Source organism: Lactuca virosa, chromosome 9 (assembly GCF_052849685.1).
Source record: "Lactuca virosa cultivar CGN04683 chromosome 9, Lactuca_virosa_CGN04683_v6, whole genome shotgun sequence".
Lineage (NCBI taxonomy): Eukaryota > Viridiplantae > Streptophyta > Magnoliopsida > Asterales > Asteraceae > Lactuca > Lactuca virosa.
In genome coordinates this window covers 125383817-125408410 of record NC_136434.1, presented here as the reverse complement: position 1 = coordinate 125408410, position 24594 = coordinate 125383817, and the positions used below count along the sequence as shown (strand labels likewise).

At 33.0% G+C, this 24594-nt stretch overlaps 1 protein-coding gene, 1 long non-coding RNA gene and 3 other non-coding genes across 8 annotated transcripts; all 5 read left to right on the top strand.

Annotated features, from left to right (window-relative positions):
- The first annotated feature begins 6667 nt into the window (after positions 1 to 6667).
- LOC145138638 (uncharacterized) lies at positions 6668 to 7867 on the top strand. Its single transcript, XR_013721637.1, has 2 exons — positions 6668 to 7586; positions 7760 to 7867. It is a non-coding gene; the product is annotated as an uncharacterized LOC145138638 (long non-coding RNA).
- Positions 7344 to 7416, top strand: TRNAK-CUU (transfer RNA lysine (anticodon CUU)). Its single transcript has one exon. It is a non-coding gene; the product is annotated as a tRNA-Lys (tRNA).
- Positions 7498 to 7570, top strand: TRNAK-CUU (transfer RNA lysine (anticodon CUU)). The gene has a single exon. It is a non-coding gene; the product is annotated as a tRNA-Lys (tRNA).
- TRNAK-CUU (transfer RNA lysine (anticodon CUU)) lies at positions 7651 to 7723 on the top strand. The gene has a single exon. It is a non-coding gene; the product is annotated as a tRNA-Lys (tRNA).
- Positions 7868 to 9400: 1533 nt separating the features above from the next.
- On the top strand, positions 9401 to 14715 carry LOC145135979 (uncharacterized). 4 transcript variants are annotated; one of them, XM_079070191.1, is made up of 12 exons: positions 9401 to 9774; positions 12294 to 12437; positions 12857 to 12913; positions 13049 to 13102; positions 13239 to 13289; positions 13425 to 13481; positions 13571 to 13701; positions 13821 to 13859; positions 13973 to 14061; positions 14152 to 14230; positions 14381 to 14428; positions 14536 to 14715. In XM_079070191.1, exons 5-12 carry the CDS (start codon positions 13241 to 13243, stop codon positions 14614 to 14616), a joined length of 573 nt encoding a protein of 190 aa, XP_078926317.1. In that variant the 5' UTR covers positions 9401 to 9774; positions 12294 to 12437; positions 12857 to 12913; positions 13049 to 13102; positions 13239 to 13240; the 3' UTR covers positions 14617 to 14715. The 4 variants fall into 4 exon arrangements, with proteins under 4 accessions (XP_078926317.1, XP_078926318.1, XP_078926319.1 ...); XM_079070192.1 differs by lacking the exon at positions 9401 to 9774 and having other exon boundaries at positions 12056 to 12437; positions 12857 to 12899; XM_079070193.1 differs by lacking the exon at positions 9401 to 9774 and having other exon boundaries at positions 12056 to 12437; positions 13571 to 13677.
- The last annotated feature ends 9879 nt before the right edge of the window (positions 14716 to 24594 follow it).

Sequence of the window (24594 nt, the reverse complement as noted above, 5' to 3'; positions counted from 1 at the left end):
CAATATAATATTTCTCTGCTCAAATCACTAATACACAAGCCCAAAAGTCCAGGCCCAACCCTTAGGGCCCAATAATAAATTCAGCCCAAAAGCTCACAAAGGGGTTGCGCGGGGCGTACCTCCCTTGGTACGCTCAGCGTACACAAGTATGCACGAAACTGATCGGGGACACCAACCCAGTACGTGGGGCGTACTGGAATTACGTCGGGCGTACGCCCAGCTTTGCTTAGTCCATTCTCTTGGTCTTAACACGTTAAGACCTTAGCTCATTTCTCAGATCTGGACTCCCTAACAGCTCTTACTCCATAAAGTCAGTGACTTTAAGCCGTTGCATGGCTGATATGGTCACAAATACACAAAACACCCAATCTCTTATCTCAAAAAGCTCATAACTCATGCATGGCTTGAAACCAACGTCCAAGACCTCATTTTTTATGGATCCTCTCCACTAGAAACACTCTAAAGGACAAACATTAGGCTCTGGAGTGCAACAACTCATAAAGCTTCAAGCTTTGGGACCAAAAACCCTAAATTGGACCATAACATGCACAAATCAAAAGAGTGGTAAAGTTTGAAGCTTTATACCTCTATATGAAGCTCCCAACTCAGATTTGCTCAGATCCAAGAGCTTGGACTCCCACTCCTTCTTCTCCAAAGCTTTCTCTTCTCTTCAAGAACACACAAACACTATCCAAGGCTCACAAATGCACTCACAAGCTCTAAAACGAGGGTTAGGGCACACTTAGGGTTTGATGTCTGAGAATGGTGGCCAGAAATGAGGCCATCATATCCTTTATATAAGGGACTCACCCTAAATTAGGGTTTTCACTTTGGGCCTAGTATGCCCAGCGTACCCTCTGGTACGCCCAACGTACTAGGTGGCTCTGCTTGAAACTCACGCACATGAGTACGCTAAGCGTACACACATGTACACCCAACGTACTATGTTGCCACCTTTTTCAATTAAAGGACTTATCCTGCCATAACTTTAAACTTCCATTGCTTCCTTGATATGACTCCGTTTCCAATGAATCTCAAACCCACGGGAAGGTGACGAGATGCCCTAAGCTTCTAGCAACTCGTCACAACCCCGAGACCTCCTCATGCCCGGTTGCAGCCCACGAACCCTAATCACGGACAATCTGAAACATGATGTTACATTTGTTCTAGCATTTCTTTGTATATAGGGTTAGTAAGTTTTAGACTCGTTGCAACACCATTATCACTCCCAAACACATGTTGGTCGTATCTCAAATAAATATAGTTAATCAGGCTATATTTATCCCAGATATGATTACATAACTGTCTAGGTTTGACTGTAGTGTCCAACATCCAAATACTTTTGTTTTGTTCTTCTTGTGATACTTGTTCTAGTGTGTGTGTGTGTATATATATATATATATATATATATATATATATATATATATATGCACGTATGTATACTTTTATAAAATACTGTTATATTTTAAAAATATACTTTTAGTCAGAGCACTTCGGCTCCATTGTATTTATAGTTGTATATCTTTTATGGGTTGATATACTTAGTTCACTATATAAACAACGCTCTGATACCAATCTGTCACACCCCCAAACCGGAACAACGGAAATGTTCGGGGGCGGAGGACGTCATGTACAGTATCACAACAATTGTATAATAGCAATCAAAGCAACAACAACCATTATATTAATAATATAAAGTTTACATTGTGTTCAAAACATTATTTGATTTACATTAAAACTATAGCAAAAGATAAGACGTATAGCTCCGTATTCGCAACACCTAAGAGGGTATCTGTCTACTAACATTCCTGAGAATACAAGTGGTTTGAAGAAGTGTCAACATTAAAGTTGGTGAGTTCATAAGTATTTTTGTTATAAAAATTATACTCTTTGTTCTTTGGAAAAGTTTGCCTGTTCCTCCAGAAAATACTATATTTTCTTAGTAAGAATTATGACATACCAGTTCCTTCTGCGATCATTTAGTGAATACAAATTATATATAATACAGATCGAATAGACAGTTGAATGTGTGGATATGCCCTAAGCCCACAACCAAACAAGGAACAGGAAGTAAGGCGGAAGTCACACATTCCACTGCCCATCGAATCTTCATTATATATAATTCTAACGTATTCACTAAGTAATCACAAAATTAACATTAATGATTCTTTTAAATATTATGAATGTGTTTCCTTCAGAAAATCCTATATTTTTTGGTAAAATGGTGACCACAATAGTTCCTTCTACAATCACTTAGTTTATACTAGATATATATAATCTAATATCGAACAGACAGTTTAATGTGTAAATCTGCCCTAAGCCCACAACCAAACAAGGAACAGGAAGTAAGGCGGAAATCACACATTCCACTGCCTATCGGATATTATTTATATATAACTCTGATGTATAAACTAAGGAATTATAGAATTAACCATTACAGGTCCTTTATGTTATACTAGTTTGTAAATAAGTGTTGAACCTTTTGTAAATATGATGTTTATCATAGAAAATCCTATATTTTCTATAAAACCAATTTGTAGTCTTAATCATTCCAAGACCGAAAAGCACAAGTATAATTACCATACTTAGTTTAACGATACCTAGTTTTATCTATAAGTAATACTAGCTGAATATGTGTTTGCCATGAAAACTCGATTCGACGATACTACTCTCCTATGATCACTTAGTACATACGAATTGTATATAACCGAGATCGAACAAACAATTGAATGGGTGAATCTGCCCTAAGCCCACAACCAAACAAGGAACAGGAAGTAAGGCGGAAGTCACACATTCCACTGTCTATCGGACTTCAGTTTTATATAACCCTATTGTATATACCGAGTAATCACATAGTTAATATCCCTTGAAACTGTTTAAGAAAAAGTATATAACTACGTAAATATATCGTTGTTTTCTCATTGTGAGTTCTTATAATCATACTAATATGACGGATATCCTGATACGACATGAATCGGACGTCAATATCATTAATGACGTTTGTCACTCAGAACGATTGTAGCTAATAGTCAGGGCGCGGGATTGTCAGTCCCGTATAGATCTATACACAAACCCACTCTCTCCCTCCAGGAGACTCTGGTTCATAAGGCTATACTTCCATTGGTACTTAGGTAAGTACACGAAGACGTGTCTCACAATTAGCTTCAACGAATTTACAAGTAATAATGCAAAAACCTTTTTATAAATAACAGGTAATTTTGTAAAAAGATCACTTTATTCCATAAACTATACTTATTATAGTTTATAAGTTTATTACCATGTTTTAACCTGGACTTTGTAAAATAGTTCATATGATCCATAAACTATACCTATTATAGTTTATAAGTTTATTTCCATGTTTTAACAAGTTTCACGTTTAAATGCATATTAATGGTAAGGAAAACATAATAAGTAAATTATATTTTTAAACACAAAATTTCTTGTGTTTTACTTGTATTCCCCCCTAAAAACATTGAAAAAGCTTGGAAAAAATATGGGGTTATGAACTCACCTTATATGTGGTTTTTACTAGATATCGAGACGAAAGTGGTGACCTTCGGGCTACAATACGGGAAAGTGATAGTATCCTACGAGTATTTAACACACGATTGTGTGTGAATTAGAATGAACTAATGGATTGAAGTGTTGAATAAACACAAAAATGAAGAATACTTTCTTAATCGTATAACTATGTTAAGTTAAAGATCTCCTGGCACTTGTAATAGAAAGGATGAAGTTTGAGAGGAAAGAAGTTTGAGACTTGAGAGAGAATAGGGAGGTTTCATGTTCTGGATGTGTGTGAAATGAATTCAATTGTTAATATGGTATCTTAAGTATGAAGGAAAAGTAAGGCGGTTGAATGTAAGCTTAGGAAAGTGTGTCAAAGGGATTATCATTGAGGTTTTTGGTCCTTTAAGACCTTAACTTGGTGAATTCGGTCCTTCATGACCAAATTTACCTAGAATTCGGTTTCTAGTCAAAGCACAAAAGGAGAATTCGGTTATGGTGTCAAAGAATTCAACTCAAATGGGTGAGGGATTTCGGTTTCAAGTCAAATGGATGAAGGGAATTCGGTTTTGCTTGTGGGATTTGATTCCCTTGACCGAATTTACATTAAACCTTGTATTTTTGGTGATTTAAGTTAGGTATTAAGCTTGTAATGGTTCATATTAACAAGGCTTTACATAAATACCTACACACAAATTAAATAAGCATGCACACAAGGCATTCAAAGTTCTTATTGCATCCATTTATGTTGTAAGTTTACTTGTTCATGATTGTAGTTTATATTTTATTCAAATTAGTTTGACTTACATTGACTCGAAATAACGGGTTGTCACAAATTAGCATGTTTCATATTTAACCCTTCTTAATTAAAAGCTTTTCATTTTGATCCTTAAGCTAGTACGCGGGGCATACTAGGTGGCACGCTCAGCGTACTAGCCCGATATTGGTCGCAGAGCTCATCCGTACGTGGAGTACGGATGGCGTACGTGAGCATTTGAGAAACCTTAATTTTAAGACTTGCACCCTATATAAACATATGATAGCCTCTTTTAGCCTTGTTTAACCACCCTCCATATCTTCAAAACCCTAATTTCATCCCTTAGCTTTTATGTGGTGTTTTTGAGCTCCTGTGATGCATTTTTTGTGAATTTTGTGCATTTTGAAGAGGAAGGAGAAGATTGAAGACTCGTCCTTTGGAGGGGAGCTTAGAGATCCATCTTTAGCATCTTCATTTCATGGCTTTTGAGGTATAAAGTTCAAAGCTTGTCAACTCATTTCATAGATCTATTCCTTAACTTGTTTTTGGCTATTTTGGTCCCGTTTGGTTAGTTCTTGTGAGCTAAGGTCGTTTAGCATAAAGATGCAAACTTTATGGTGTTTATGGACTCATGTATGTGTTAAGTTATTTGTTAAGCTCTTTTGAGCTCTAGAGCCCCATTAAGCCATGCATGCACATAAAGTTGCCAACTTTACGTGATAAACCACCTTAAGGAAGTCAGATTTGAGTGTTGGGTTGAAGTCTTAATCGATTAAGAGCTGAATGATGGAAGATTGGAAGTTGGCCAAGCTGGGGAGTATACTAGGCGTACAAGCTGGTATGTTGCACGTACAAGCCCCAAAGCGAGTACGCTAAGCGTACGAGCTAAGTATGCCCTGCGTACTCAGCAGTGGGCTTCAGAATTGTGGGCTTCTCGATAATATATCCAGCAAGCTAGTCTCTTCATCATCTCATTTCACGCATTTTGGACCGTTGTAAGTCTATTTTCTTCTATATTTTGTGTGTTATCCCCTTGGATCTAGGTTTAAAAGCTTATTCTTCATGATTCTTGGTGTTATGGATGGATGGATTTCATAAAGTTGGCAACTTTATAAATCCTTGAGGTCCCTTTGAGGTCATATGTTCTAGATCTAGTGTCTCATGGAGACCTTGATCCCATGCATAAGTTTAAGCTTATTTCTTCCATTTTTGTGACCTATCTTAGAAAAGACATGCATTGTACATGCATGTCTATAAAGCCACGATTTTTATGATTTACTGGGTGTAAGACATCCAATTTATGTGCACCTTTATCTAGAGAAACTCTTTGCTAACTAGTTAGTTTCTCAATCTTAACACACTGCTCGATACCATGATTTACTACTCATATAATACACTTGTTCGACATAATCCATTTAGGGTTCTCAAGATTAAACATGGAGTTTGAGATAAAATTAAAAACATATTTTAAAACAACTCAAACGATGTATCTTAAAGATAATCATTAATAAGTAAAACATATTTGAAGCATTTTAGTATTTGATTATTTCATAATTAACAAACAAGCAAATAGTTTTAATACTTCATTCCTAAATTTACACTTTGACACCAAAGAATATTTTAAAGAAACTAAAATTCATTGTATTATGATACTGATTTTTTTTTATATTAATAATATCAACCTTTTTTATTCTATTAAATATCTTTTTTTAGTTTCATGTTTTGTACAATTAACCTCTTTATTTAATATTGTTCTATTTTTATTATTAATTATATTTAACCTTTAAAGCTTTATTATTTATTAGTTCTGACTTATTAGTATTTATTTTAATTTTATGTATTATAAGATTATAAAAAAATGTTATACATGATTTTATTTGATGTTATTGTTAAGTATTTCTTAAATTTATAAATATTACATGTTTAAAATAATAAAATAAATGATTGAGATTTTATAAATTATGTTACAAAAACTAAAGTAATTTAATTTTAAAAAAAGAAAAAAAACTTTTGAAAAACGTATTTTACAAAGATTAAAGTAATTTAGTTAATTTAAAAAAAATGAAAATGGTCAATAATAAAAAGTTTAAGTTATTAGTTTTTTATTTGAAAAAGTTTATGGAAATTGATACAACAAAACAAGAATAATAAAAAAAACAAAGATACAGCATGAGGACTATGATTATCCAGATATTTAATGAATGTCAATTATTTAAACTGTAAAAAACAGATTAGTCTAAAATACATGTAATATTTATAATTTTCTAATTTAATATTGTTAAAATCTGTATATTTAGTAAATTAGAAAAGAAAAATAATGTTTAACAAAATAAAATTAAATTCTAAAAAAGAAGAAATAAAAACAACTGTCTAATATCCATAGAAACAGTTAAGCAAAGTCGTCCTACAAACCACCCATCTCTCTCTCTCTCTCTCTCTCTCTCTCTCTCTCTCTCTTACATTGCAATCATCGCGACCCATTGCGACGATGACGGGGAGGCAGGAAATGACAACGACGGCAGGGGGGATCACCATCGCCGTTGAGGAATACCACCACCATCGGCCACCGATTTCCTCGATGAACATGCAAAATCAAGCTTCAAGATGATGCCGTGTTCTTTCAGATCTGAAGATAAGTCTTCAATTTCCTTACTAATTTAAACCGATCATATGTTTCTTGGGTTTTTCATATCTGAATTGTAGTATTTTTTCATTATTTGTTTTCAATCTTGAACATCGTAGTAATCAATTATTATTTTGAAAAAAAAAATACATATTTAAAGATCTCATACTCAAACACGTTCTTGGTTACAGATTTGATTTCACGTTGATGAATTTTTTTACTAATTTAAACAGATCATAAGTTTCTTGGGTTTTTCATATCTGAATTGTAGTATTTTTCATTATTTGGTTTTCAATCTTTGAACATCGTAGTAACCGATTATTATTTTGAAAAAAAAAATACATATTCAAAGATCTCATACTCAAACACGTTCTTGGTTACAGATTTGATTTCATCATATGATAAATTTTTTCTTTGGAATGAAAATGAAATCAAAGTTTTTGGTTGAGACGAATAGCCCGTCTAGCTCAGTTGGTAGAGCGCAAGGCTCTTAACCTTGTGGTCGTGGGTTCGAGCCCCACGGTGGGCGGTTTTTTTTTTTTTGGCCAATTAATGCTTTTTGTCTAGTACCCGTTAAGCGATTTTGTTTTGTTTATAGATTACAATAAAAGCCCGTCTAGCTCAGTTGGTAGAGCGCAAGGCTCTTAACCTTGTGGTCGTGGGTTCGAGCCCCACGGTGGGCGTAAATTTTTCATCAAAGTAATGCCCTTTCTGACTTTATGATGTTTTGTTTTATAATTAAAAAATTAAAGCTAAACAAAAAGCCCGTCTAGCTCAGTTGGTAGAGCGCAAGGCTCTTAACCTTGTGGTCGTGGGTTCGAGCCCCACGGTGGGCGATTTAATTTTTTGTATTTTTACTTTTTGATTTTAAGGTTTTTTCGAGCTCAAGAATGTGGCGATTTGGATTTAGATCCCTTGAGAAAGAGAAAAGACGAATGTTCGAAAGATATGCTTTTTGTGGCAAAATACATTGACTATCATTTTTGTGATCTCAATTATCAAATTTCATGTTTATGTCTTATGACTTTCATATTATTATCATCTCAAATTGTCGATTTTCCATGTATTTTTTCTATATTTCATTTTTTTTTTCTCGTTAAAGATGGCGTCAAATCAAACCGATTTTGATGGTTCTCAATCTCAACCTTCCAAGGGGTCCTCACAAACCGACCATGTTGTCAAAATATTGTCGTGCTGTGCACCTTAGCATCAGATTTTTAGGAACATTTGATTTATATAAAATGTCGTACGTTGATAAAAAAAAATGCATTACAAAACTATAAGGGTTATTTGAACATTAATCAATTATTTCGGTTAAAAAAACCGATATGAACCCAAAGTAAGAGTATATATACTCGAGAAAGACCGATATGGACTTTCAACTTTTTTTGTTCATGACCGACAAAGTTCATGTTTCATGGCTTTAAAAACCTATTTTAGAAGGTTCATTTTTATATACGATATTTAAGTCATATGTAAAATCGTGGATGAGACGCTTGATTTGTTTAGGAAAATGTCAAGATTTATTTTTTACAAACACCGGTAGATATTATATGTGTAGAAGCTTATCCATGGCCCCTACTACTAATACTGTTACTAACGATTATGAAAATGTCAAACTATAAGACAAAGACGAGTAGGAAAAATCTTAAGCATTGAAGAAGACCAAGACTACTTTGATTAAGATAACGAATATGACGAAGCAGACAATACAACCGATGAACGAACACGAAGAGAATTGCAAATTTGAAGAAAGTAATTTCAAACTTGTTTTCTTGTATCCTTTGAGTAAACATAGTTATAATTTAATTTTTGAAAAACATATATAAATTATTCGGGGTTTTTAAGTTTTTTTTAGTTAAACCATTCATATCCGCTATATGGCCTCACTTTAGAACTAGTTTAGTCTAGGGATGAGCAAAAGAACCGAACCGGCCGGAATCGGACCCGACCCGGGAACCGGCTTCGGCCAAAATCAAGAACCGAACCGGCCCGGCGGTTCTACCGGTTCCCGGTTCCTACCGGTTCTTGTCGTGTCTTCAAATGTTGGAACCGGTCATCGAAAAATAGCATCATACGGTTTTGGTTTTTGCCGGTTCTACCGGTTCCGGTTATATCGGTTCCCGGTTCCAAAAATCCACAAAAATAACGTCCCGGTCCCGGCCCGACCGGTTCCATCGGGTTCCGGTGCCGGTTCCGGTTCCGGTACCGGTTCCCCGGTCCATATGCTCATCCCTAGTTTAGTCCATGTCGCATCATGTTAGTGATTTTAGGTTCATGCATGGGCCCATGACTGTTTTACGCATTTCGTTTTAGCAATGAAGACCAAGATTGGTTGAATCCCAATGCTAGTTATATCTGGTGCCGTGTCTTTGTTTGTGTTCCGTTCTCTCCAACTAATCTTTTAAATAATCCATAAATTGAAGGGTTTTTTTTTTTTTTTTTTTTTTTTTTTTTTTTTTTTTACGGCGATATAATCTTGACACTAAGAGGGTGTTTGTTTTTTCTCTGCAGATCTGCGTGGGCTCTTTTGTCTGCGCGGTGCAGACCACGCGCACACTTAAAGGTTTGCAGTGTGTTTGTTTTTCTGAAGTGCGCAGACATAAAAACGTCTGCGCGAGGTCTTCACCACACAGACTTGGGCCAACCTCTTCTAAAGTCTGCGAGTGTTTTAAACCTAAAAAAAACGCGTCCCTTCTATTGTATCCGCCTCCATCATCAAACCTTCCCACCTCGTTCGTATTTCTCCACCGACAGAACCCATCCATCTTCAATCCATCGACCGTCGCCTCCGATCAGCACCCCCGTCGCCGCCCTACTCTCCGATCGAAGGCATCCAGTGACCAGGCGCCCGCCGACTTGTACGATTTAGGCCACCAGCGAACAGGTACGTCATCTTCCTTGCGTTTTTTTTTTAGTTCCAACATGAAATTAACATGAAATTGAGGAATAATCTTGCTGTGAAAACTCTCTAATTCACTGAAAATCTTGTTTCTTGCTTCAAATTCTTGTTAAATGTTATTACAATACATGTATATCTCCTCCTTCACAATATGCTATTACAATACATGTATAGTACATGATCAGATTAGGTTTTTGCATACAAAAAGAATGGAACTACAGTAATGTATCATGTATGTTTGATTGATATTCTGGAAAATAATATAAATATATAGTCTATTTTGCTGAAAATTAAGAAAATTAAAGAAAGTCTTGCCTTTTCTTTTCATGTTTATGTCTCATAAGTAGTGCACAAGCAAAAGAGCCTTTTCCTATATGTGAAATAATGCTGTCAATTGTGAATTGTTTATTGCTGTGAAATAATGTTGTGAATTTTGAATTGTTTATTGCTGTGAAATAATGCTGTCAATTGTGAATTGTTTATTGCTGTGAAATAATGTTGTGAATTGTGAATTGTTTATTGCTGTGAAATAATGCTGTCAATTGTGAATTGTTTATTGCTGTGAAATAATGCTGTGAAAACTTGTGCTGAAAATTTGTGCTGATCAGTTGATGCACAATATAGATTGAATTGTTTTAAATGAAATTGTTATTGTAAAACCAATTTTTTTTATTGTATGACTAATTTAGATGCATGAATTTTATTTTCAATGTTATAAGACTATTATTATTAAAATGTTGGTGTTGGAAAATCATTTTATGTTTGTAAAATCATTTTATTTAAAATTTCAGTATATTTCGGCAGCCTGCAGACGTTAAAAAACAAACAGTCTTCTTATTGCAGACTGCAGACGTTTGGTCCACCTCTTCTGCTGCAGAGGCTTGCAGATGTGGTCCGCAGACTGCAGAAATTTTGGCTTAAAAAATAAACAACACCTAATTGAAAAAATAGATTCCGAAACTATATAGAAGTTTGGATAGTAAATCATGACCAAAATTGAAATTTGGGGTCCTTTTTCTATCCATCATGACAAAATATCTAAATTGTTCGTGCTCCTCTACTAGTTTGTTTAGGAGGCTATTATAAAGTTCTATCAAATTGTCGCAATGCATAGTCGAATTGTTTATATATTTTTCAAGATAAACGTCAAAATAAGTTTGTAAGAATATTATCAAAACTTCATTTTTAGGTTGGTGAAAATCTGGGGTCTTTCCCTCTTCTGTCTTCATAAAGCAACAATTAGGGATGAGCATATGGACCGGGGAACCGGCCGGAACCGGTCCCGGCACCGGAACCGGAACCCGATGGAACCGGTCGGGCCAGGACCAGGACGTTATTTTTGTGGATTTTTGGAACCGGGAACCGGTAGGAACCGGAACCGATATAACCGGAACTGGTAGAACCGGCAAAAACCGGAACCGATATAACCGGAACTGGTAGAACCGGCAAAAACCGGAACCGTATGATGCTATTTTTCGAGGACCGGTTCCAACATTTGAAGACACGACAAGAACCGGTAGAACCGGAACCGGTAGAACCGCCGGGCCGGTTCGGTTCTTGATTTTGGCCGAAGCCGGTTCCCGGGTCGGGTCCGGTTCAGGCCGGTTCCGGCCGGTTCGGTCCTTTTGTTCATCCCTAGCAACAATCGTAGAATCCACCACTCCATAAGACACTTGCTAGTATTAAGGACGGTGTTCACTAGTGAAACCCCTCCACGTAGGATTCACACATAAAAACTCTCATACCCTTTAGATTAAGGATGATGGTTTGTGGTTTAGGGTTTTGTATATATTACAGAAAAGAGAGAAAATGATAGGAGGACTACAATGGGTGGGGTTGGATGGAAAGGAGACGATGCCATTTAAAATTTTGAAATTATTAATTATTAACATACAATAAATAAATAAAAATAGATGATGATAATATAGTTATTTTATATGCGGTATGAATAAAAACCAAAATAAAATCAAAACATAACAAAATCCAAATTAATATATATATATATATATATATATATATATATATATATATATATATATATATATATATATATATATATATAAATTGACCAAAGATGCACCACATAGAATTTACTCTTGAATGTATGTCGTATACATGAATATATGTATGTTTTTAAAAATTTTAAATGAAGTAGAGTTTATCAAATAAATATATCTTATATCTTATATTATTAATATTTGAATGCTTAGTAATATTAAAAAGAAAAAAAATTAAAATTAAAACTCAAGCACATATAAGCAATTTACAGCTAAAACACCGACGCAAACAATATCACATGAACATCTATCGTTTTCAAAACAACTGTCAGCATTCGCAAGCACCAAAGGACAAAAGATCGATGAAATCGAGCCGTTTTCCCCTATTCACCACTTTTCCAACAATAATCTTCATAAACCGCATCAACTTTCTCCGATTTCCTTCTAATTGAACATAAAAAATCATCAAGAAATGAACTTATGGCGGTTTCTACTTCAATTTATCAGCTTACTGATCATACGCCGGCTCATTGTAATTCGATCAGTATCTGCACTTTGCGAATACAGTATCACTCACGAAAACACGCTCTACAACTTCAATCTGGTTGCTCCTTCCAAACAATTCCCCCATGGTGTTCTCAGCGAAGACGGGTACTTTTTCTCGCTTTCTAAATGTTCGTGTAAGAATCTCGTTAAAATTGATTGATTACGGATGTGTTCTTTCAGTTCTATGTCAAACTTGATGCTTTAAAATGCAAAATTGATTGTCTAATTCTCTTTCCCAAAGTTTTGGAATGTATCATACATATGAAATTAGGCATTTCGATTGTGGGATGATTACATTCTCATAAAATAGTCGCACACCTTCCCAAAAACAAGTTCACTTTGAAAATTGGAAGGAAATTCAAGAACAATTTTACCATTGGTTACATATAAATTAACAAGATGACTCTATTAATCTTCGAATTCTTTACCTTAGTAGTAATTTATCTGTATGATACACTTGAGTTTATGAACATTAAAGGGGAATTGAAACTTTGGCTAACCATATTTACATTTGATTGAATCAGATATTACAAGGTTTCATCTAATGGAACAGTGGTTTGGTTTCAGGTTGGCTCCACCAGGTTACACTTTATTTCTTTATTTTCCGGTTAATATTATTATTATTATTATTTTATTTTTAATTTTTAATCTTTTGTATGTCATCAGTTATGTTATTAAAGTTGTGTTCTTATCTTTTTCTTTATTGATTTGATCAGCTATGTGATGCAATGATTTTCAACCATGACCCACCACGATGTTTTGATTGCTGGGTAATGTATACGTATAGTCTATTTAGAACTACATTTATTGGTGATATTTTTTATGTTCCTAATTTGCTAAATAGCTTTATTTTCTATTTTTCTATAGTTTTAATTAGTAATAAAGATTTATATTGCCTCTTTACAGGAATGTGGTGGATCATCTCATTGTGGCATGGGTTGTCAAATGTTATATCAGGTATATTCTTAATTGAACATTGTATAAACACTTTCTGTTGATATTTTTATGTTTCTTTGTTGTTATAGTTTCAAATAGTTGTTTATGTAATATTACGTGTTTCATAATGTGATGGGTTTATTTTGATACGTGTAGGATATCCTGTATGTATCACTATGGGGCAAACTCCTACTATTACCACAGATCTGATTGGTAATATTATATATTTATATATAATATAATATACCCTTTAGATATTGTGTTATCTAATATTTTTTGATACGTTTTTTTTTAAATGATAGATAAAAGAAACCCTCAAATGGGCCTCGTTGTTAAAATGAAGCACAATGGCCCACATATGAGTTGTTCACTTTCCGTTTCTGTTGTATGTGATTCAAATCAAGTTCAAGTAAGAGAACGTTCGCTTGTCCTTGTAATTTTACAAAAACCCTTGAACTCATTTATAAGAAAAATATTTAATAAAAGAAAATACATTGCTATTTCATTAAATTTTATATTTCTAAATAACAACTAAAAGTCTTCAATCTTTAGGTACCTCAGACACTGGAAAGAGTTGGGGTTTGTAGTTATGTGAGTGCTTACAAAGTCAAAAAATTAAATTATAATACACAAATAAACAAAAGTACATTATTAATTCTCTTATTATATAAAAAAAGCCTCATAATAATTCTAGATGATTACAGGCTACACAATTAAGGCATCCATCTGGTTGTGCAATAACTGAATCTACAAATAGCAATGGCTTAGGCTGGTTTGTTACACTATTAATCATGTAATATTTATATTATATGCACAAATGGATATATTTATTTAAAAAAAAAACCACACATTTACTGAATTTGCTTTACATTTTTTTTTTCAGAATTTTATGTCTCTTTGGAGGTTACCTTATAGCAGGAGCTACTTACCGATTTTTCTACCTTCACATTCGTGGTATAGATGTAAGTTTCACAAGTATAAGGGCTAATTGTGATCAATAGAAAATTATTTTCGTTTATTTGTGTATTAAAGCGTCCTAGTTTCATTTCTTTTGTTACAACATTGTAATTTTATTAATTTATTATATTCATCTTTCTACATCTCCTCTTCAGATTATACCTAACTTGGAATTCTGGGACAGTTTGCCACATAGAGCACAGGTATTATTAATTACTTCAATTTGTCGATCATAATTTAAAATTCTTTTATTTATAAAATGATAATGATTTGAAATTGTTTTTATATATTATTTTACTACGTTTTGCAGAGTGCATTTATGTGTTTGGTTGGAAGATTTAGAGGGCATTCTGAAGGTTACCACAGCTTCGATTCTCCTGTTGACTTTTGACTTATGAGTAAGATTAATTATACACACTTTCTCTCATGGCAAAATTGTATTTGTGTTTTATTAATTACAATGAGGGTTTTGTTATATCTTCATTGTCTTCATAGTTTGTCGTGATTTATCTTTTAACGATTTAGCTGACTCACTAAGGAAGTTCTAAAGTACACCCCCCCTCCCCCGAATTTTTTGTTACAGTTAACCCCTATATTTTAATTTTATACATATTAGGCCCAAAAATATAAAATTTTGGTTGTGACCCCCCGCTCATCGATTTTATATATATTCTATTTCCGGCCCCCAAATCAATTGTTGAAGCTCCGCCCCTGCGCTCCTCTATCTATATCTATGATTATTATGCTCATGGCAAATATTTATGTAGCAGCTACCAAATATCTATTGGATATTATTATTTTGTCTTTATTGTTGTTTTTATACAATTTTATTTTTATATGATGATTATGATTGCATGCCATGTTATCTAATGCAAAAATAAAACAACAAGCCGTAGAGAAAATGTTTTTTTTGTGAAACACGACAATTAATGAGAAGTTTTAATTAAATAAAAAATGTTTTAATTATTTAATTTTCAAAAATTAATGGTGTCTTTGAATAAAATAAAAAATGTTTTATTTTTTTTAAACTAAAATGAGTTATAATTTAATGAATCATACAATTATAAAATCAACACAAGTATTTCCGAACACAATTTAATTGACGAATGTTAAAAATGATTTTTTCGAATATCAACTGAAATTAGTTTCAAATGAGGTAGGTACATCTATCGTGGTTCCGAGTGGGGTAGGTACATCTATCGTGGTTCCGAGTGGGGCTTGTGAAACTTTAATTTTATGGGTAGTTTGAAATACAAATTTAGAAAGATTAAAATAATAGTTTTAAAAACATTTAAGTAATAAATTGTGGAAAAAGTTCCAAACTTCAAGTTCTTTTAACAAATAATATATTTAAAAGTTTATATGAGGGCATAACAATCAACACAAAAGGCAAGGTAAAATGTATGGAATATTTTAAACATGTAAGATAATGGTCCTCTGAAAGTATGAGAGCTCTTTGATATCCAAAAAAAAATTCAATTTAAAATATTAAGAAAAATATTTAGAGTTTATGCAAAAGAATAGAAGATAGTCACATTCGGACAATTAATTTGGGCATAGATAGTTGCTAAAAAAGGAAAACTAAAGATTGATAGTTAATGAAAAGGGACATTTGGATGTTTGTATTTCATGGTTTTTTTTAATCCATCTCGATAAAATCAATACGAAGTAGTTTTTAATGTTGTTCTTTTTTCTTTTTCAAAATCATTGGAAAAGGGGTTGTATTAACCTCCACATACTCCTCACAACTTTGGATGTTTATCTCCACATACACTTCACAACTTTGGATGTTTATGGTTCATGCAAATTTTGGTCCAATTTATGTTTTAGTCATAAATTAATTCTTTTACGAAAAAGTCCTAAAAACCGGCAAAAATGTGTATTTTGACACTTTTTGACCGGTTAGAATCGGTAACAAATTAATTTGGGACTATTTCGTAAACTGACCCAAAATTTTGAGATTTTTCTGCAAAAAAATATTAGGATTTTTCTACAAATAAAAACTTTATTATTATTATTATTATTATTATTATTATTACTATTTTAAAAATATAAATAAGTATACTATTTTTAAATTCGTTATTATTAATATTGTTAATAATACATATAAATACGTTTAAATGAAAAAAAATATTCGTAACGTCCCAAAAATTCATAGTAAATTTTTTATTTTTAAAACAATAAAACATACAAAATAGTTGTTCCAAAACTGATTAAGGTGAGTATACTATTCAAACATCAGAGTAAAGATCATAAGTTGTCAATGCGGAAAACTCTGGGGGATGTTGTGCAGTCACGTCGGTCTCTTCCCTTTCGTACCAGAAGTACCTGAAACCATAAACATAAAACCGTAACCACAAAGCGTAACGAGTTCCCCAAAATACCACATATTAAACATACAATAGAGAATGCTATGTGCCAACCATAGTCTTGCCATTATGCCACGAGCCGTATCATGGTCTTTCATTGCCAGGCCGGGGACTAAAACCCTGAGTCTTACAGACAAGTGCCAAGAGCCACCTCCTGGTCATCCATGTGAGTATCATAAAGACAACTAGCATACTACATATAATTGCCAGGGTCCGATCCCTGGTCTTGCATACAATTTGCCGAGATCCACCTCCGGGTCTTCATACAAATGCCTAGGGCCACCCCTGGTCTTCCTATATAACATAAGCCAATGGGCCGACATTGGTGCCTTCGACCCATGGGTACAGTGAGGAGACTCACCTGAATCACAAAGTCGACTAACACTCAACTCAGAACCGTGCCGACCACAACTAACTGTTCTCCTACCAAAAGATGGGTGCTTAACACCTCATATCAATCCAAGCAAGGTAAACCCTAAGTCTACCTTCTAAAAAATAGAATTTTGACCAAAAGTCAACCCATGCCAAAAGTCAACCCTAAGTGCTTAACACCATTCTCACGTCATGACCAGTCCTTGGTCACGTCGTGAGATCTCACTCGGTCTAATTCCAACTCATCCCGACTCAACTCAGTCAACTTGGACATGAAAAGTCACATGAGCATACCTCACGTTGTGAGAGCCTCCTCCCACGCCGTGAGCTCCAAGAAGCTAACCATAAATGGGGTCATTCAATCCTCATGTTGTGAGCTCCATGTCTCACGTCGTGAGATTAGTCTGAAGCCAAAAGTACAACTTTTAAGTCCTTAATCCATTAAACCTTAAACTCTAACTTTCCAGAAGGTCTTATAACTCCATAATGCACTGGAAAGTTGATGCTTTTAAGACATATATGTCCAATACATGTCTAGATCTCATTTGGGTCAAAAGTTGAAGAAAAGACATCCAACTTTCATGCAAGGTTCCCAAAACTCAACCATTCACTAGATCCGAACTCCATATCACTCTTAAGACCCTAATAACTCATAAAGTTGCCAACTTTATGGTTTCCATCCATCAAACTTGCACAACCAAGAAGAAAAGTGGGACAAAACCTAGATCTAGCCACATAGAACAATAAATGAGGAATCTTTGATACTTACAATGATCCAGAAATAATGTAAGATGATGATGATGAAGATTCTTTGCAAGCCTCAACTCAAGATCACCTTCTTCTTCTTCTTCTTCTTCTTCTTCTTCTTCTTCTTCCTCTTCTTCTTCTTCTTCTTCTTCTTCTTCTTCTTCTTCTTCTTCTTCTTCTTTTCTCCTTCTTCCGAAACAAGAAAAGCTCCAAAATGACCAAAGATCAAGCAAGGATGAAGACTAGGGTTTTTCTGAGGTGAAATAGGGTTTGGGGCTAATAAGAAACCCTAAAACAAGTTTAGAGATGCTTAAATACAAAGGAAACCCTAAAATGATCATGAGCTTTGGTTGTATCAGCTCTCACGTCGTGAGCTCCATGTCTCACGTCGTGAGACCAGTCCTGAACAAAAGTTTTCATACAACCCATCTCACGTCGTGAGCATCCAATCTCACGTCGTGAGACACATTTTTTTTTCCAAAATCCAACCTTTTGACTCCTCGAAACCCTACACTTTTTTTTTCCAAAATCCAACCTTTTGACTCCACTACAAATATCTACATATGTAGCCCATATCAAAATTCAAAAATATTAATTATAATATATTGTTTAATAAAAAGTAATATGACATATTTTGCTTTATCACACTACATCTGTTATGTTTCCAAAAAACTACATGAATAAAGTAATGAAAAAGGGCAACACACATGTTGGTAATTCAAATATTTACACACAAGACATACACACATAACACATGTTTACATACTAATATATGTGGTAGCAGACCTAATCATAATCTTGATCTAATCTCAGTTGCGCAATCAAACTCTATTAAAAAATACATAAGAAATGTTTGCTTACAAGTTGAGAATGATAAGCAAAAAACAGAGACTTTAATGATAATATTGATAGTCCATGACCCAAAATCATTATTTAAAAACAATTTTAAAAATATACAACTTATTTTAAATTGTTAAGTGTTAATATTCTAAATTGAAAACAATAATAACAAATGTGAAATGACCATATACAAAGTGATAATATACAAATAGAGATTCATGATTTTAATGCTTAAAGCATCACCATCCCTCTACCTTCACCCTTAAAAAAATGTTTTTAATATTCTTTTTTCATGTAAACCTATTTATATGTATTATTAACAATATTAATAATAACGAATTTAAAAAATAGTATATTTGTATATATTTTTAATATAATAATAATAATAATAATAATAATAATAATACGAAGGTTTTAGTTTGCAGAAAAGTCATAATATTTTTTTTGCAGAAAAGTCTCAATATTTTGGGTCAGTTTATGAGATTGTCTCAAATTAATTTGTTACTGATCCCATCCAGTCTAAAAGGGTCAAAATGCAAACTTTTGTCGGTTTTTAGGATTTTTTCGTAAAAAATATTAATTTAGGAGTAAAACGTAAACTGAACCAAAATTTTGGGATTTTATTGAATATTTCCCGTATAACAATTAACATAAAAGGCAAGGTATAGTGTATGAAGTATTTTAAACATGTCAAGATAGCGGTCTTTTAAAAGTATGAGAGCTCTTTAATATCCAAAGCGTCACATCCCAAAATTTTCAATTTAAAATATTAAGAGAAATAGTTAGAGCTTATGCAAAAGATTAGAAGATATTCATGTCAATCACATATTCCGACAACTAATTTGGGCATAGATAGTTGCTAAAAAGGGAAAACTAAAGATTGATAATTAATAAAAAGGGACATTTGGTTGTTTGTATTTTATGGTTTTTTAATCCATCTCATTTAAGTCAATACAAAATTGTTTTTAGGGTTGTTTTTTTTCCTTTTCAAAATTATTGGATAGGGGATTGTATTAACCTTCACATACTCCTCATAACTTTGGGTGTTTATGGTTCATGGAAATTTTGTTTAGGTCTTTCCAATTAAATTTCATATATATATATATATATATATATATATATATATATATATATATATATATATATATATATATATATATATATATATTGAATTTCTAATTATTTTCAATTCAATACCTTAATCATCACTTGATACATATTCCTCAACCACAACCTCTAATCAGGTCGTGTAGATTTATGCAAATTTTTATTATTATATTTATCACTACACAAAACAGTTACCTTAGTCTCTTGCTTAATATTCAAAATATTATTTGATGGTTATTGTTTAAGTTGCTATATCATTTGTCCAATTGATTTTCAAAATATAACTAAGTTGCTATGCACAACAGCTTCTTGATAATAACACCAAAGGATAAAAAAGTGTTGGAGGGTATAGTTTTATGAAACTGTATATTTATAACAAAAGAAGGATGAAAAAAGTGGTGGATTAGAATTAAATATTAAATTAATTTCAGAATCATAATATAGATCAGAGTGCTCGACTCCTTGATTAGAGACCAGGTTGGAAATCGAAATGGACTGATTATGAGAGAGTAAGACAAATGGATCAGATGACTCCAATTGGAGCCTATTGGACCGAAGACCTAATTGTAGGAGAGATCCGATTGATTAAAAGAACTGTCAAATTGAGAAGATTACACTACACCAGGGTTAAGGTTAAGCCGATGAAATGTAGTTTCTGGATCAACATATGGGTTCATTTAGAAAAAAAAGATCTCCTGCTTTATCCTCGTAACTATTTAATAATTGACATTTGTAATGCACCACGTATCTTTCCTCGACTCATCTTTTGATTTTGACATTTGTCATGATCAAATGAATAGGAGGATAAATATAAATATTAAATAAGAGGATATTGAATCTCTCTTTAAAAAAAACGTAGGTCAAATCTTCAATCACATTTTGGAATCTAATTAGTTAGAAAATAATTAATAGAATTACTTACCAACATTTTAATTTAATTAAACATTCTCTAAAATTAATTCATATATTTTTTTGTTTTTATTTCTTGGCTTCTCGAATTCGTATGTCTTCGGTTCTTTAGCTTTTGATATCAATTTCCTTTGTGTCAACCCACAAAATTCTTTACGGGTCATATTTTTGTAGTTATTCTTCAACTTTTTACGTTAAAGTAGAGTAATTATTAGATAACAATAGGGATGAGATTTAAAACCGGAAAACCGGACCGGAACCGGAACAGTTAGAACCAGAATATATAGAACCGGTTCCGGTTCCGGGTTTAAAAAATGGCTTTATCCGGGTTCCGGTTCCGGGTTTAAAAAATGGCTTTATCCGGGTTCCGGATAATCTGAGTTTGGGTCCATCGGGTCGGGGCAAACCAGGTTTAAGAATCGGAACCGGTGTTAGGAACCGGAACCACTTTTAGGGGCCGAAACCGGTTTTTGTGAAACGTTTAAAACATGCATGTCTCATTCGTTTCAAGTCGGATTGACATACAGTTTTTTCCAACGTGTATTTTAGAGTTTGTACATGATTTTAGACTATAAGTTTGTCATTTTTAGTTTTATATTCATTGACTTACAGTCCCCCAAAGTTGAGATATCAAAGCTGAAAATTTTTAGTTTTTTAGCTTTTTTGTATTTTGTGAAAAATTTTAAAACATGCATATCCAATTCGTTTGAAGTCGGATTGACTTCCGATTTTTTCCAGTTTGTATTTTAGAGTTTGTACATGATTTTAGACTATAATTTTGTCATTTTTGATTTAATATTCAAGGACTTACAGCCACTCAAAGTCGGGATATCAAAGTTGAAAATTTTCAACTTTTCAGCTATTTATTTTTGTATTTTGAATTATGTGAAAATGTTAACACATACATATCTTATTCGTTTCAAATCGGATTGACGTGTGGTTTTTTCCAGAGTGTAGTTTAGAGTTTGTACATGATTTTAGACTATAATTTTGTCAATATTGGTTTCGTATTCAATGACTTACAGTCCCCCGAAGTCGGGATGTTAATATGAAAATTTTTAAAGTTCAACCCACTAAGTAATAAGTAAGTACCAAAAATTCCGAGTTTTTCGGGTTTTCCGGTTCTAAACCCACTTTATCCGGTTCCAACCTACCCACTTTGATGTTTCCGGGTTTTTCGGTTCTAGACCCACTTTACCCGGTACCGTACCCGGAACCGAACCAGAACCGGTTCTTATATATCGGTCCGGTTTTCGGTTCTACAAAATTCCGTTAACAGGTTCCGGGTTTTCCGGGTCCGGGTCCGGGTCCATCCGGTCCGGGTTTGGACCCACTTTCATCCCTAGATAACAATGATTGTTTGAAATGTAATATTAACTAATAAATGTTATGCAAAATCAACCGATCAAACTCCCAAACTTATTTTCAAACTTGTCCGAAGATTGACCCAATATCATTAGAATAACCTTATTCTTTTCATCACAAGAAAGAATCAACGAAATCATAACTCAACTGAATTTTGTTAAAACAATATTTGTTCTAATTTAGAGTTTATAACAAAAAATGCATATTTTTGTTTAAAAGATTGTTCACCCAACATATTTAAAAAATACGAATAATTGTCATATATAGTTTACATCACTTTCAAAAGATTCCATATTTAAAATTTGTTTCTAAAATTCCCGCCTTAACTAATCAGTTGTATTCATTTCCCTATCTATTGTTCGAAGGTATACTAACAAAATATAACACGACCAATAGCACTTAATAGATCAACTTATATATTTCTGCAGTTCGAGGGTACCCATTCTCAACTTTACGATGTTCTTTTAGGTCCATATATCTTGTTATTTTCCTCACTCTTTTGGAACATTATGATATTCTTTAAGGTTTATGAATTTTTGGTCTTTTTTTTTGCATGTACGAATTGCATCCTATTTGTATTTTGGCTTATTGGCTTTGTTTGTCTCACAAACTCTTTTTGTAGATAGTGACATTTAGGGTCAGCTCAAAGATAAAAAAAATCAATTAAGAAATAAAAAGTCTCTCTTAACGCCCAAATGGTCGTTTTAAGTATGAATAATTACTAAGAACACGACCCCAAATTTTCCGATTGAGTTCTTATTTGAAAACAGTAGATATGAACCAAAGAACTTTTATATTCAAAATATAATATTTTCAATATAACAACTGTTATTATTATTTGAATTTTCCTACTCATGTTAAACTACCAAAAACCTCGTAACAGATTATGAGATAAAACTAAAATTTCCACACAAAATCCTAATTCAAATATTATTTTAAAAGTCGTACGCTTTTTCTTCGGTAAAGTCAGTTGCAGATCTAGGATTTGATTCAGTTAGGGCATATAAAAAGTTGTCAAGTTATATTTTTTTCGGATAGAATTAAAAATTATGTTAGACACAAGTAAACAAAGCGAAAAAGCAATTACCAATTAATAGTTAACCAATCAAGATTATATTTTTAGTTTTTTACCTCAAGAAAAGAATAAAATAATTAACCCTAAATGTTATCAAAATGAAAAAAATCAACAACCCAATAAATGATTAATCCCAATAAAGTTCACATATCATCTCGTCATGTAAGTAGATTGACATTACTGTACTCAATCAACATAGCTACATAAGTAGATCCAAGAGACATAGCCGCATCTAACAATTACATAAGTATATATAAAAATATAGAGGGGAACATGAAGAATCCCGTATATGAGCTTGCAAGAGAAGATAGGTGACCAAGAGAGGTTGGAAACTGTTGGCTACAACAAGAGGATGTGAGATTGAGACTAAGACTGGCATGCGTAGGTATATTAGTGAAGAATTTGAGAACATGTGAATTTTCTGAGACGATCTATCCATTATAGTATATTTATTATGGGATATGATCAAGATTTGAAAAAAATAGGGATTTTAGGATTTGAAAAGGTTGATTTGAGGATAATTAAGAAGTTTTGGGATTTTGAAAAACTTTCTAATATTTCTATGGATGGTGGGATGTGAATAGAGAAAATGAAAGAGAAAAAAGAGATGCCTCAGTCCTCATGTCATGTGTGCCCTTGCATTTCTCCTTTTTATGCTTTTGAAAAGTTACAACACTTCTATGCACCGAGCATGCTATATTAATAAATATTTGTAAAGCTTATTCTTCTAAAACATTTTTAAACGTTGAGGGTAAGGTTGTCAAAATAAAGATTTTGAATGTAGGATCATACGATCCTACAATCATAGGTATGAAAAAATGAGTTGTATCAGATACGGATCGTATTTAGGGTAGGATCGCAAGTAAGATCGTAGGATCGTAAAATTGGAATCCGATCCGATTCCACCTTCCTTTTTTTTTTTTGAAAAAAAAGTTATAAAAAATAATTACCACTTTACAACTTTTACACTTTATCGGTTTACCTTTTTTTATTGTGACTAATGTTTAGAAAATTTTATAGGTTTTGAATATTGGAGATATTTTTCATGTTTTGAACTTATAAGTTAAAATTATGTTTTTTTTGTGGGATCTTAGGATCCCGATCCTGATCTTGTAAACTAAAAAACGATCCTACATAGGATCCGGATCTTGACAACTTTGGTTCAGGGCACCACCCCTATCCCAATACACTAAATCCACCCATCGGTAAAGTTCTTTTTTCGATGCTTGATTTTGTGGAAGACTTTCATATCATCTAAATTGAGTTATCGTACTCACTAAGATTTACGTCTAATTCTTTTTCTATAGACATACATATTTAGGAAACCAGAAGTGGGTCAAGTATTGTCTATAAGGATAACAATAATAGTGTACAAAAGTGTAATTTTGATGATATAATGAGCATGGTGTGGAAGACGGATTTTCAAGTTTAAATGTTGGTGAAAACATTATTTTGAATGTTGGTGAAAAACATTATTTTGAGGGTTGTGGATCGCATAGAACCCTTTTAAAGTATTTAGAACATTCACAAGTTTTTCTTTAACTTCAAAATATCCCTTAAAAATGAGAGCTTTTTCATTTTGATT